The sequence below is a fragment of the Sebastes umbrosus genome, chromosome 11 (genome assembly GCF_015220745.1).
Source record: "Sebastes umbrosus isolate fSebUmb1 chromosome 11, fSebUmb1.pri, whole genome shotgun sequence".
Classification (NCBI taxonomy): domain Eukaryota; kingdom Metazoa; phylum Chordata; class Actinopteri; order Perciformes; family Sebastidae; genus Sebastes; species Sebastes umbrosus.
The window spans coordinates 18,618,413-18,633,733 of record NC_051279.1 but is presented as its reverse complement, the minus strand read 5'-3'; the positions used below and the strand labels follow the sequence as shown (position 1 = coordinate 18,633,733).

The following is a 15,321-nucleotide window of genomic DNA, read 5'->3' as shown; positions in this document are numbered from 1 at the left end:
AACTGACAAAGAAAATCGATTTGTAAAAAACTGTATTTAAACAAAACATTACCCAACTCTTTTATCTAGTTGTCAGTGTTGATATTTGGCCTTCTACCTCAAATGAAATGCTGTATTAGATAGATATGAGATGGATGGACGATCCTAAATTGTGGGATTATTGTGTTACAGCAGCAGGTTATGCAGGCAATGCACAGGGACAGTAAATAAAATGTACATATGACACTAGAGATAAATATCTATAGAATACAAAATATAACAAATACATTAGAATACAAATACCATACAGCTAACATAGAGAATATAAAAATATAAACATAGAATAATGTACTATGTACATTAGCATAGTGTGCAAGTTACATTTTTTTGTTTTATAATTAAATGAGGTATGTGCAAATTAAACATGTGCAAGGTTATAACAGGAGCAAAACAGCATGGAGGCTGGTTGTGACAGAAACTATATAAAGATGAGAGCCCTCATCTGTTAGACAGATGAGTGGTGTTGTATAGAGTTATTGCTTTGGGCAGGAAATCTTTCATGTGTCGGTCCTTGTGACAGTATTATAATTGTATTATGGCGTTAATGTGATCCACATGATCTTATGACAATCACATAATGGACATGTAGGCCTGCAGCTTCATTAACACAATAGAAACCAATTTAGAACGCAGTGTCAAATATTCCAGATTTTTCTATCAAATTAAAATATTAAATTCTAGAACCGGATAGAATATTCCAGATGTTTCTATCAAATTAAAATATGAAATTCTAGAACCGGAGCACTGAGTTCCAAACTGTCTAACTCTTCTAACTAACAATAGCAAGGCAAGTTTTTTTTTTGCTAAAGGGCTATTAATCGACTGGATAGATGTGACTTTTAATACAGGTAATACTTATATAAAGCTGAAATGGTTTAATAAAGCGTTTGGACTGCTGTTTGGGAATGATGTGGCTCATGTTGATGTGTAGATGTTCTTCTACCTTGTTGAGATGGATTTCCTTTTCACAAACCTCTATTCTGTTATTCTGTGTCATTGCTCCCCCTAACAGTCAAACAGGTTAATGCACCTCACTCCAAAAAAGCCCCGTATGTAGGCCTGAAGCGTGCCACTGTATTACTCAGTAACAACACTAATAATAGCTAAATAACTAATATATAAAATCTAAATCTAATAGTGAAAACTTGCTGAATTGAAACCTTTCCATTTTCCAAAAGAGGACATTAAAGTTAACACAGCAACAAATGTGCGATGAACTTCAGACAAAAATTCAAATCTTTATTTAGAATTTGCTATTTATACAGTTGAAGGAAACATGTAATTGAGGAAAATTAAAATCTTTCCCCCAACAAACTAATATATCAGAACACTAATGAGTTGGCATAGCTGGGTATTCTTCCTTCCAAACAGCACAATCAAATGCATGAACATGTTTAACTCTGGATGAGAAAGTTTTGTTAATTTACATTTGTCTTTGGCTACTGCAGCATTTTATTTTAATTATTTTTTTCTCCATATTTGTTGCATCACACCACAGCTGTATTTGGTAGCAGCCTTTCCTCAGTGTTTATTGCCGAAATATGATACAACAAAACTGCATTTATGAATATGAAAACATAGCTGGACAATAATGGCAACAGACGTTCACACTTTAAAGTGAAGACAGGCAGACAGGAAGTTTGACTGATCTGTGTTTAATTAGAAGACCTGCTGCCTTCTGCAATATTATCACATCTGCGTAACAGACAGAATATTTGAGGATGAATGAGAGGTTGAATTTGTGAATCCAAACAATTTTATTATCTTTTTGAAGTTGTTGTGTTTTACAGCATCCTCCTCAGCTGTAAACCCCCCAACAGTCCACCACTTCCGGAGACACAAACACACATACACACACACACACACACGCACACACACACACACACACACACACACACACACACACACACATACACACACTCCTCTGTGCTGTCAAACTCCATCTTTTTCTGTTCGCTCTTCAGTTTCTCTACACCTTGATGTCTTCAAACGTTCAATTATTTTAGTTTTCTGGTATCTGTTGACCATGACCAAAAAGAGATGCAAAACGAACAAAAAGAGATGCAAAACGAACAAATAGACGTAAAACGACTAAAAAGAGATGCAAAACGACCAAAAAGAGATGTAAAACGACTAAAAAGAGATGTAAAACGACTAGAAAGAGATGCAGAACGACCAAAAAGAGATGTAAAACGACTAAAAAGAGATGCAAAACGACCAAAAAGAGATGTAAAACGACCAAAAAGAGATGTAAAACGACTAGAAAGAGATGCAGAACGACCAAAAAGAGATGTAAAACGACTAAAAAGAGATGCAGAACGACCAAAAAGAGATGTAAAACGACTAGAAAGAGATGCAAAACGACCAGAAAGAGATGCAAAACGACTAGAAAGAGATGCAAGACGACCCAAAAGAGATGTAAAACGACCAAAAAGAGATGTAAAACGATTAGAAAGAGATGTAAAACGATTAGAAAGAGATGCAAAACAACTACAAAGAGATGCAAGACAATCAAAAAGAGACGCAAAATGACTAGAAAGAGATACAAAACGATTAGAAAGAGATGCAAAACAACCAAAAATAGACGCAAAATGTCTACGAAGAGATGCAAAATGACCAAAAATAGATGCAAAACAACTACAAAGAGATGCAAAATGACCAAAAATATGTCTCTTTGAATCTGTGGCTAATGAGTGGTGGTTCTTTACATGTCTATGTCCAGGGGCCCATTGTGTGAGTTCAGATTTCAATATTGTCCTTCATCACTGTCAAATATGTAATTTTTTTTTCTCGTATTCCACCAGTTAACTTTAAATAATATGAAATACCTTGTTTATTACTTTAGAAACCATGGAGTCTGTGGCAAAAAAATAGTTTTAGCTTAACTAATACAAACAGTTAACTATCAATAAACCTAATCTGGGATCATTTTTGTTTCAGCTTCAAAATCCGTATTTATGGTCTGTGGCTCAAATCATCCTGTTTCAGTCATTTGAAATAAATCGTTTGTCTTCAGAGTGATTCACGTTAACAACGTTGCAGCCATTACACTGAAAGAACCTTGAAAAAAAGCTTTATTTTGAGTAATAAATCAGTACAGAAACATTTTCAAATCATCATAAATATCAAAAAAGTGGGAAATGTTTTGCTCCTTGACTGCATGATCCAAATGTAAATACCACAATTCAAAACACAGGTTTGAAATCTGCTGACACTGTCTTATTGATTTAGCCTATACAACTCCTTTAATTCAGAGACAAACTAGATTTAAATTAAGTTTTTTATATATATATTTTTGATTACACAAGTAATGCTTATAAACATGGAAATAAATTGAAATAAAATGCAAATTTGTAATCTATTGCTCACAAACTCAAAAATTTGGATACATAAATAAAAGCTACATGTAACCTGTATTTATTTAGCACAAACATGACAGATTGGGCCTTTAAATGGGTAAATCTGAACCCGCACTTTTTACCTAAATATTATAAAATGGCCCCTTGTGAAATGGACTCAGGAAAGGCAGGAGCACACAGATTTTCAGGCAGTTAAGTTAAACCACAGTCCTCCTAAGTGTCGGAGGAAAAGTCAGAGAGAAACCAAGAAAACATGCTTTTATTTTTAAAATCCCCTCTAGCTGCCTCCTCACAGCCACATCAGCAGAGAGTGGCTGCTCACATGTATTTTTATACAGCTTCAGCTTCTACATTTGCTACACTGAAATAAATATCATATATTTATTCTTCTGAGGTCTTCAGGCCACAGGATTTCTTTCCCTTTTTTATCCCCCCCTCCTCCTCAACTTTATTGCATCTGAACCTTTCAAGGCGACTCAGAAACAACTAACCAGCCTTGACTTTCTTGTGGTTGTCTAAGTAAATGGCAACAAAAAAAATGATATCAACAAAATATTTTGGTATATTAAATTTCATTTTATTCAAAGTATTTGGCCATGCTTTAAGATGCCTTTTTAATACAATATATAATTTGGCTAGATTAATAATTTCGTATTGATAAAGTAGGATGATTTAAATTTAATGAAACTATATTTTTTGAGCGTTTCTTTTCCTTTATTATGGAAACCGGCTGGAGGTCAAGGTTTACCAGCTTTTTGTTAAAACATACAGCCAACACGCCTAATCAATACAATGCATACGATTTCTATTAGTGTATTAATGCGCATCTACTGGCTCTGGTTATAACAATATCTTTGAAGCTGTAGACGTATAGTAGAAAAGAGGTTTAATGTGAAAAACTAATCCAATCCTCGGCCTCAAGGCTGAAGTGGCTGAATAATTCACAAAAGAATAAAAAAAAATAGGAAATTGTCGTCAAGTTTATCATGTAAGGCTATTTTAATCTCCAAAATGAATAACAGTTTCACGTGGTAACAACTCAAACAGCAAAAGCACCTGGGCAGAATGAACTATCACACAGTCTCCTATATGCTTCCCTGCACATAACAAATTCACAGGCTTTGATGTATGAAAAGTGAGTTTGGACTTAAATTCTAAAATTGGCTGCATAACAGGATTAGTGATATGTGACACATGTGTGCCCACTTACTCAGCAGCGATGACAAATGAAAATGGATTGGAGTGATGGAAACAGCCCGTGTCCAAAGGTTTCTATTGGACGATGTAAAGACTGGAGCCCCTTTTTATTATTAGTAGTAGCCTAACATCTGTATGTTTACATTAGACGGTAAACGCATGCGTACATCAGCTCATTAGCCTCATATGAACTTCATCCAGGCTGCGTCTGGAACCTCGTATCAACTTTTACGCGCACAAACAGACACAATCAGCACGCACTTAAACATAAATGGGTGAAATGGTGAAGTCTACAACAGAGGCGAGCTGGCATGCTTAAAGGGGACATATCATGCTCATTTTCAGGTTCATACTTGTATTTTGGGTTTCCACTAGAACATGTTTACATGCTGTAATGTTCAAACAACACATTATTTTTCTCATACTGTCTGTCTGAATATGCCTGTATTTACCCTCTGTCTGAAAAGCTCAGTTTTAGCAAATTTCAACGAGTGGCAACTGAATTGCGTTGCTAGGAAACAGTTTGGGTCCATGTTTACATCCTGTCGGCTGATGTCATTCACATACACTCCAACAGGAAATAAACAGGCACACATTTAGAATGTTTATGTTTAAAACTGTGAAATTGTCTAAATATTGTAGATTCGTGACATCACAAATGTACAGAAATCCTGACGGCTTGTTTCAAACGTACAGTTTCTGAAAACGGGCTGTGTGTATTTCTCTGTGGATTAAGCGTTTTGACACTTTCACAGTATTTATATATCACTTAAACCTGCTTTATGATATAAAAGACACGAAAATTTCACTTTTTACAATATGGGACCTTTAAATGAAATGCTGCTCCCAACAAACACATAGCAACCATAAGAGAGGAGTCTGTCTTTACAGGCCTTTCGTCTTTTTGTTTGGTGCCAAATTGGACTGATGCCTGAAAAAAAAGTGCATTGCACTTGTAGACTAGATGAGTCTATAAGCCAGAGAAGCAATTTAAAATTCTCACAGAGAAAACGACGAATTCATGAAATCCTTTTAAATCAGAATCAAAATCAGAATCGTGTTTATTGCCAGGTGTAAGAGGTATACACTGGGAATTGGCTTTGGTTTTGTTGGTGCAAGTAAGCAGTATAATAACAAAAGAATAGATAAAAACGTTAGAATAAAATAAGAATAAAAAAATAGAAATAGAAATAAATAGATTTAATTGGTTAAAATATCCTCCAAAAATAATTGACACGTATGCCTTACAGGTCCTAATTCTTAAAATAAGACCTGTCATATCAAACTCAACAAGTGATCTATTTTAGCCTGTTAAATGTTATGTGTGCCTGAAGGATTAAGCTCTCACATGCATAGCAAAGTCTAAATCGTGTTGCCTTTGCATGGTCTAAAAATGTCTTCGTCTCGTTTCAGGCGTCCCCTTTCAGAGGTTAAGGTTAGGGTTAAGGTGAGGGTTGGGTTTTAAAAACGAACCTAAAGGTATAAAAATGGCAGGTTAAGCAGCTTGGGCGTGAAATCGGATATAATTCTGTTTTGTTCTACCCTGTAATGTGGTAATTTAATAGCAATAACAGTCCACACAGACGGATAGAAGTATATCTCTACAATGAAAAAAGAGCCTAAAATGTTTTCCAAAATAGCCTAAATTGTGTCTCTCTCTCTCAGTATTTTTCCCTTCCCCATACAGCCAAAAGCTCTACTTTATAAACTCATTGACTCTTATAGCCCTCTACACATTGAGGCGTAGGCTATCTGTCATTTTGTGCCAGTGGTCACATGGCTTTTGGCCCTCAGGAATGGATAGAGATGGATCCCCCACGTCAGCTTTGCTTTGCACGTCTAAAGGATTTCTTGCTCCACCAGTCTGCCTCTCAAAGTGACTGGAGCGCATGCAGCGAACGCGGAGGAACTATGTGCGCGTTATTATTATTATTATAGGACGTTACGCGGTTTATTATAGGACGTTTTTCTCAAAACAGGCAGAATATGGATTTTGATGAGCGGATCTCTGGCTCTAATATGTATTTACCGAGTTGCACTTACTACGTCTCCGGAGCAGACTTCCCGGGTCTCCCTCACTATTTAACCCAGAGCCAGTCCTCTTGTCCCATGACATACCCATACCAGTCCTCAGTACCAGTGAGAGACGTGGCTTTCAGAGACTATGGCATTGATGCGTCCAGTAAATGGCACCACCACCACAGCAGGGGGAGCCTGTCACACTGCTATCCGGAGGACATGGTGCACAGGGACGGCTGGACGAGCCAGACCTCCAGGGGTGGAGGTGGAGGTGGAGGTGGAGGTGGAGAGATCCTGGTGAAAGGAGGCTCATCCAGCCACTCTAGCTCCTCCAACAACCCGACGACGCACGGCTTCTATCACAGCAGCGTCGGTAGGAACGGCGTCTTGCCGCAGGCGTTCGACCAGTTCTTCGACACCGCGTACGGGAGCGCAGAGAGCGGCACGACTCAGACGGCACAAGCGGCAGACGTGGACAGACATGCGGCCAAAACGAGCCCAGGTCCGGCATGCTCGGACATGGCTGAGAGCTGCAGTCCCAAGTCGTCCTCCGACCACAGTGAAGAGAAGCAGAGCAAAAGCAGCAGCAGTGAGTATATAGGAGAGGACAAATCTAACGCGTTGCTCTTAAAAGCTTTTTATATGCTGTTTTATAAGTAAGGTTTATGGAGGGCCTGCAGATTTTACCCCTATAACAAAACTATGTTATTAAACGACAAGATCACGTGCCTTGGGATTGGAATTGGCCGTGAAGACTTTGGCTTTAAGCTTTGTCTTCCAACATTTCAAACAACATCTCCACTTTTTTTTGGTCTGCATATGAGCTTGTATAGTTGGCCTGTAAACTTCATTTATATGGCACATATTTGTGTCAATTAACTGTTTTATGTTATTTCTTTTAACGTGTTAACTTTTGGATTGATCATTTGGTTTATTCTGGGTTGACTAAAGAATAATTTTGATGTGATTTTGGAGCAGATTTAGGCTTAAACCCCTATAAAGTATTATTGAAATAACAATCTAAACATTTTAGATACATCCTATAACTCACATATTTGTGTCAATTAACTTCTTGTGTTATATTTTTTGACGTGTTTACTTTTGGATTGATCATTTGGTTTATTCTAAAGAGGAATTTTGATGTGACTTTGGAGCAGATTTTGGCTTAAATCCTGCTCCTTATTCAAACACAAATATTTACAAATTCACATCACAATTGCTCTTTAGTCAACCCAGAATAAACCAAATTAACGTCTTATGTTATTTCTTTTAACGTGTTTACTTTTGGATTGATAATTTAGTTTATTCTGGGTTGACTAAAGAGGAATTTTAATGTGACTTTGAAGCAGATTTTGGCTTAAACCCCTATAAGATATTATTGAAATAACAATCTAAACATTTTAGAAACAACCTATAACTCACATATTTGTGTCAATTAACTTCTTATGTTATTTTTTTTTAACTTGTTTACTTTTGGATTGATCATTTGAGTTATTCTGGGTTGACTAAAGAGGAGTTTTGATGTGACTTTGGAGCAGATTTTTGGCTTTTAAACCATGCTCCTTATTCAAACACAAATATTTACAAATTCACAGGATTTGTGAGGATTTAATTCAACATTTTCTTTTCATGGACTTTGCTCTCACTAAACACTAAAACAACAGCTTTTTACGCACAGTGAAATCAAAAAGCGTACAACAAGCATATCAGATACTCGATACTGTTCGGTTTAAAGGCCCACGCCCTCAACTCTTAAAAGCCAGCCGGTATGGTTTTACAGATTTCAATAAGTTTTCACAACTTCCGACATGCAGACCCCTTCATGCCCAACATCTTTGTTTACAAATCCTGGTCCTGCAGGCCTGAGAGAGAGAGAGAGAGAGAGAGAGAGGAGGGAAACACTTGAACTCCAAAGTCAGACCACCACCACTGTTAAGAATTTCCCAGTAGAATAACAGTAAAGAACTGGCAGCAGGGTTGCCTTTATGTTACTGTAAAATTAACATTATTATACTGTCGCTGAAATGTACAGCTTACTGTTAATGAAAAATACAGTTTGAACTGTTTTTTTTTTATTAATTTCATAGTATTTTACAGTTAATTTACTGTTTAAAGATACATTATATAGCTGTTTTTCACCTTTCTTTTACATTATCTTACTGATTTGTTTTAATGCACTATTTAGGTTGTATTTTTTACATACATTTTAATAAACATTATTTTTTGCCTAGATGAATAGACTTAGCAGGTTAAAGACAGGAATAGTCACACTAAATACAATTAAAGGCACTTGTTAGGAAAAAGGCTATTATAGACTTGTTGACACTTTTCCCAAAATGTCTGTCTATAGCTGTCTACAAGCACAGAATGCAAACCAGAACAACATGTGAGTGAAGAACAATAAAGCTAATTCACTGATTTTACAATCATGTACAATGTACAAGCCTCACATGTGCAGATCAGGTCCCAGAATTAAAAAAATAATGCATGAAACTGTTACTGATGATATTTTAGACAGTTGATCAACAGTAAAGTGCTGTTTTTTAAGAATGCATTATAGTTCAGTTAAAAAACAAACGACCTATGAGCGTAATTTAACAGGTTTTCTTTTGTATTAACAGTAAAGCACTGTTTTTAGCAATAACAGGTTAATACTGTTGAAATCCTGCTGTAAATTAACAGTTTACAGTGCACCACTGCTTCAAAGCAGGAAATGGACACATGATTTCATGTTGTTACATTGTGTCTATATATCTCATGTGGTGACATTTTGCCTTTTTCTTTTATTTGTTTATCTTTTCAGGTGGCCAGAGGACGCGCAAGAAGAGATGTCCTTATTCAAAGTATCAGATCAGAGAACTGGAGAGGGAATTCTTTTTCAGCGTCTACATCAACAAAGAGAAGCGGGTGCAGCTCTCGCGGATGCTCAATCTGACAGATCGCCAGGTCAAAATCTGGTTTCAGAACAGGAGGATGAAGGAGAAGAAACTGAACAGAGACCGTTTACAGTACTACACCACAAACCCCCTGCTATAAACACTGAACAAAGAGACTGTCACTGTGACATCAAGACTCCACATCTTCACATCTAAGCCTTCACATGTTACCTGGACAGGATGGGTGGCGACTTTTTTTAATATGCCAGACTTCATAAAGAATTATACTATTTATACACTATTTTGTCATTAAACACCGTTGGCTCAATTATTATTATTATTATTATTATTATTATTATTATAGGCCTGTTATTCTGCTTGCCCGACCAATAAGCAATTTTCCCAATTTTAAAGTTGCATGGTTGCGTGTATAGCGTTCTTACGCGGAAAGCTAGATGTGTCTAAATTAATTTTGTATTATTTAATAATACAAAATATTATGTAATAATACAAACGGAGATTATTGTGGACTTTTTTTATTTTTTTTATTTTTTCCTTAAATTCTTTAGAATATAAATTGTTTCCCCAAATTTACGCACGCAACTTTTATATGGCCCGAAATTTTGACATCAAACTATACTGTCCGTGTCTTTTCTCTTAATATTTTAACTTTATATTGTACAAATACAAACTCCGGTGACTTTAAACCTGTTTTGTGTGTTTTGGCATTACTATATCAGACCTCACCTGACACTATTAACCCCCAAATGACCGCTCAATGTCGCATATTTAGAGAGTGAGTTAAGTTATAATCTGATACACCAATTCATCCATTTCATAAATCTGATACTTAACATCTGCGCTTGAACCCTTTTTGTTGAGCTCTTGTGGCCGTAAAGTTGGATTATTTCCGAACTTCATCCAAAAGGCAAACCGCAGATAAAAGCAATGAAACACCATCCAAATTTTTATTTTATATGCCAGCACGTGTATCGTATCAGATGCAATGATATGTAGGTCCGGTGCTTTTTATTCCCTCATGGCTGGGAAACGAGATCCGCTGCAGTTATTGTTTGATATCCATTACAAAGGGTTCATTCAGTTCTGGGGCTGATTCCTGACATAACATGCCTGTTAGGGCTTATACTGAAACAATCTTTTTTTTTTTTCAAACAGAGTTTATTTCTGAATTTTGTTAATACAACTCTGACAATCCATTACACAAACATGTTTGGACTGATAGATATCCCATGACAATACCCAGAGGGCACTCAAAAAAAACAAGTTTACAAAAAAATAGATAAATAAATAGATAAATAAATAAAATAAAATAAATAATCATGATAAATTGTTAGAGGTCTAGGACAGTACACCCTATCATGTAGGGCTATCACCCTATCATCTTACTGAAACAATCTTGACACTTGTGTGAATGCATATATGGGCTATAATAGATGTTACATGCCACACTATACCAAAGAATGTGAATCTATTTATGTAAAGTCAGCTAATCATGGGAGTGACACTGGGGGTAAATAAAGAACTCCAGATCACTATTACAACCATCACTATCTGTATGTTCATTAATTTATCATCTGGAGAGGTTTAATCCAAATTGAATTTGAATTTATTGAAAGGATAGGATAGCCCCTTGAGATTTTGCATCTCATTTTCGAGGGGGTCCTATAGACACAAATACAAAAAAAACACATACAGACAAAACAGCATTACATAAAAAACATACACTGCAAATACACAGATACAGACAGCTTGCTCACCATCTCCCACCCTGACCCCCTCATCAGCCCTCTGCTGTTATACTAGAAACATTTGATACAATGACCATATTTAAATCAATTACATCAGCATAAAAGAACAATTGCAACAGTTTGTCTTCAGGTTATATGTATAGCACAAATAAACTGAGGATCACACACACACAAATTAAAAAACATGAACAGGTTGTTTTAAGATGAGAAAATAAAGATGTACATGAAGCAACGGAAAGAGGTAATAGATCTCAGAAAAAAGAGGAAGATTATTCCAGTCTGATGGAGCTCTTTGTATTGGAATGACCTACGTCCAACTTCTTCACATCAGTTTGATGCTAAATGTGAATTTAGGCCACACAGTAAAATAACAGTAAAGATCTGGCAGCAGGGTTGTCTTTATGTTACTGTAAAATTAACATTATTATACTGTCGCTGAAATGTACAGCTTTGTACTGTTAATGAAAAATACAGTTTTTTTTTATTAATTTCCCAGTATTTTTTTTACAGTTAATTTACTGTTTAAAGATACATTATATAGCTGTTTTTCACCTTTCTTTTACATTATCTTACTGATTTGTTTTAATGCACTATTTAGGTTGTATTTTTTATATAAATTTTAATAAATATAATTGTTTACTTAGATGAATAGACTTAGCAGGTTACAGACATAGGAATAGTCACACTAAATACAATTAAAGGCACTTGTTAGGAAAAAGGCTATAATAGACTCATTGACACTTTTTCCAAAATGTCTGTCTATAGCTGGCTACAAGCACAAAATGCAAACCATAACAACATGTGAGTGAAGAACAATAAAACTAATTCACTGATTTTACAATCATGTACAATGTACAAGCCTCACATGTGCAGATCAGGTCCCAGAATTAAAAAAATACTGCATGAAACTGTTACTGATGATACTTTAGACAGCTGATCAGCAGTAAAGGGCTGCTTTTTAAGAATGCATTATAGTTCAGTTAAAAAACAAACGACCTATGAGCGTAATTTAACAGGTTTTCTTTTGTATTAACACTGTTTTAGCAATAACAGGTTAATGCTGTTGAAATCCTGCTGTAAATTAACAGCAATTGTTTACAGTGAATGAGGATTTATGTTAGGAAGGTCAACTGAAAGCCTTAAAAAAAGATGGGTAAAAAGTGTCTTCAGGTGGCTTTGTGTGTCCACCACCAACCAGGACCCTCTGAAAGCAACTTGAATTGGCCTGCCATAAGCTAATAAGGGCCCTGATGCATCCTGTGAGGCTCCCAGGAATTCCGCTTTGATTGCTGCACATCCTCCCAGTTGCTCCAGTAACTTGGCCATAAAACGGCGGATTCGTCTGGAGCATTTGGAGAGTGTAGTGCAATAAAGCGTCTGAGACCCAAGGTTATTAACTGTGACTAAGGGGGCTGAAAAACAAGGGCTGGGAGCATTGAAAGCTTGTGTTCACGGACCTTTCCGGCGTCATTTGTTGCAGCGTCTTAGGGAGGAATATCCTGCATGTTGTGTTGTGTGTTGTGTTGCAGATGTGCTGTCTCCATCCACTGGGTGGCGCTCCTCAGATCAATGTCATTGCCGTGAATTGAGATATATAAAAGAAGTTTGACTCAGCTGCTCTAAAATATGTCACCACCACCACCACTTCTGGATTTCATTGTTAAGGTAGGCACAGACATATTATCATGTGCTTTTTTATGACTACAAGACTACAATCCTTAATGTGATTTAAGGATGTGGGTCTATTTTTTTGTCCCATCTCCAGCTGAAGACGCTGTTTATCATTTAATAAGGTGCAGATGTTATATGATGTCATGAAAAGCATTTACTGGCGTAAATTATCACAAGTAAATCAAGCAAAGTTTGTTTCTTTTGAGCATCAGATTTAATGCAGATTCTTCTCAGGTTGCAGTTGTGTGCAGATGTTACACACAGGCCTGGAGTGACTAATGCGCACAAAGTAATAATAAGATCACAAGGGCCGATATGATATATACCAAACATTTTGTGGCTCTCTAACTTTTATAATTTATACTTCATCTTATAAATTTATAAATTTGATTTATGTTGTTTAGTCGTTATGTAAACAATGGAAACACATGAAAACGAGAAATTGGAATGAGACCATTTGTTTACTATTAAGATTTAACTTGTGTGTCCATATGAAGTGCAATACTATATAACCTATTCATTCATTTGAATGATATTTTACAAAAAGTTATTGTGTGTGTCATTGTGCGTGTGCGACCAACAGAGAGACATGTCACACAAAGCAGTCCGTTATGGGGGATTTTCCAATAATTGTCTTTAACAAAATTAATTGAATTAATTTTTTAGAAAAGTTTTATGGGAATAATAATAATATAAAATCAGATTACCCACTGCGCACAATGCAACATCCTAGGAAATAATCCTGCAGGGTTAATGATTATTATCATTCACTGCAGCCAGACATGCTGCAGGTTTGACGCCAGATAAAATGGCTGTACATAAACTGTAGCTCTGATTTCTAGACTTTATGGCTCCAGACTTAAAGGAAAATGGAGGTAGCCGAGGTTGTAGCCATTTCACCCACATTTGGAGAAATCTTTAGGCTGATCTGAATCTGTAGGCCTGTGATGTAAACTCCTATTGACGGACTTTTAAGGAAGCATATGGTTAATATATTTCTGACTTTTTATTTTGTTTAAAATATTGTTGCAGTCCAGGCGAACGATTTATGTTTGTGCTTCATAATATGAGGGCCAACTATATCCATTTTTTTTTTTTTTTTTTTTGCAAAATGGTTCATGTCAGAATAGTGGTCTTGTTTATTTCAAATTAAAACTATATATAACATTAGGCACTTTTAAATGATATATATACTTTCTTTTATTTTATTTTTTGCCTTCTGCTTACTAGTTTTTATATTTTTCTCATTACCTCCACCTCAGGCCTGTTGTCTCATAATTTTCATAAAAAGGACAAAAACTATAAAGAGAGAAACGGTGAAGATTTGTCATATTTAAAAAAAAGAAAAGAAAAGAAAAGTAAAACAAGTTTAATAGGCGCATTGAGTATTTTAGGCGTGGGTGTAATGGGTATTAGGAGGTGCTGATTTGAAATTAAACTTCAATTTAATTTAGAAAAATTGGGATTAACCTCTGTGTAGCTATATAGCCTATATATATGCACCGGAATAAGTGTGCGTGTGTGTGTGTGTGTTTTTTCTTTTTTCAATAGGTAGTAGTAAATAGATTGGACTATAAATAGATAATAAATACGTGGAGAACCGTACAAAATTCCCAGTGGTTCTTTGGGAGATAATAGCAAGATTAACAAGTTCTAATGTCATCTATATGCAGTTACAGTCTTGCCAATATTAAGTGATCATTAAGAAAAAAAGAAAGCTCCAGGGCATTGTTCAGCTTCATCGTGTCACCTTTATAAATGCCCCATAACAGTGCCTTTGCAGTAAAAATATGTCTGGACGCAATCGTGGCATTTTACACCCACAATTTTCACACCACAATCAGATAAACTCGAGGGTTTCTGAAGGAAGTTTTGACCAGCAATGTGGTTGCAATGAAACACTGTCTGCACTGCTTTTGGACTGTCCACGAGGAAGTTTTTAAAAAACAGTCCAATAATAGCCATCAGAGCAGCACAAGAAGAGTCACACAGGACCTTTTTGGATCTTTGATGCACCCTGAGGCACCTCTAGAAACCCTTCATTTTTACAGTGCTTGTAAAAGTGGCCATAAAGCTATGCATTGTACATAATTGTTAGGGACAGCTTTTCAACAACCCCAGTTGTCAAATAGGGGGTTGTTGTTAAGTTCACACAGGCACAGCTTTGAGCTTCTAAGGTGAGGATTGATTGAGGCTCAAAAACGTGCAGATTCAGGAGGAGATTTAAAAGATTTTGCCTCTGATGCACCACTTTCCCTCCACAGTTTAGCCTAAAACCAAATATACGACACATAGTGGAGCAGCCTGGTCAGACTGGGAGGAGTCTAGGTAGTCGCCTGGTGTTTTAATTGGCTGCAGGCTACTAGTGAGAAAGCGTGAGTATCAGTAATT

General features: G+C 36.2%; 1 protein-coding gene across 1 annotated transcript; it reads left to right on the top strand.

The window, feature by feature from the left end:
• The first annotated feature begins 5,849 nt into the window (after window positions 1-5,849).
• Window positions 5,850-11,663, top strand: hoxa11b (homeobox A11b). The gene is made up of 2 exons (XM_037783488.1): window positions 5,850-7,203; window positions 9,418-11,663. The coding sequence occupies exons 1-2, from the start codon at window positions 6,582-6,584 to the stop codon at window positions 9,648-9,650; spliced, it is 855 nt and encodes a 284-aa protein (XP_037639416.1). The 5' UTR covers window positions 5,850-6,581; the 3' UTR covers window positions 9,651-11,663.
• The last annotated feature ends 3,658 nt before the right edge of the window (window positions 11,664-15,321 follow it).

What these genes read in the sequence shown, in the direction of transcription:
- hoxa11b (XM_037783488.1), top strand. Translation starts at nt 6,582, where the DNA reads ATGGATTTTGATGAGCGGATCTCTGGCTCTAATATGTATTTACCGAGT. An exon ending in GCAGAGCAAAAGCAGCAGCA is followed by an intron (nt 7,204 to 9,417) that starts GTGAGTATATAG and finishes TTATCTTTTCAG; the next exon opens with GTGGCCAGAGGACGCGCAAG.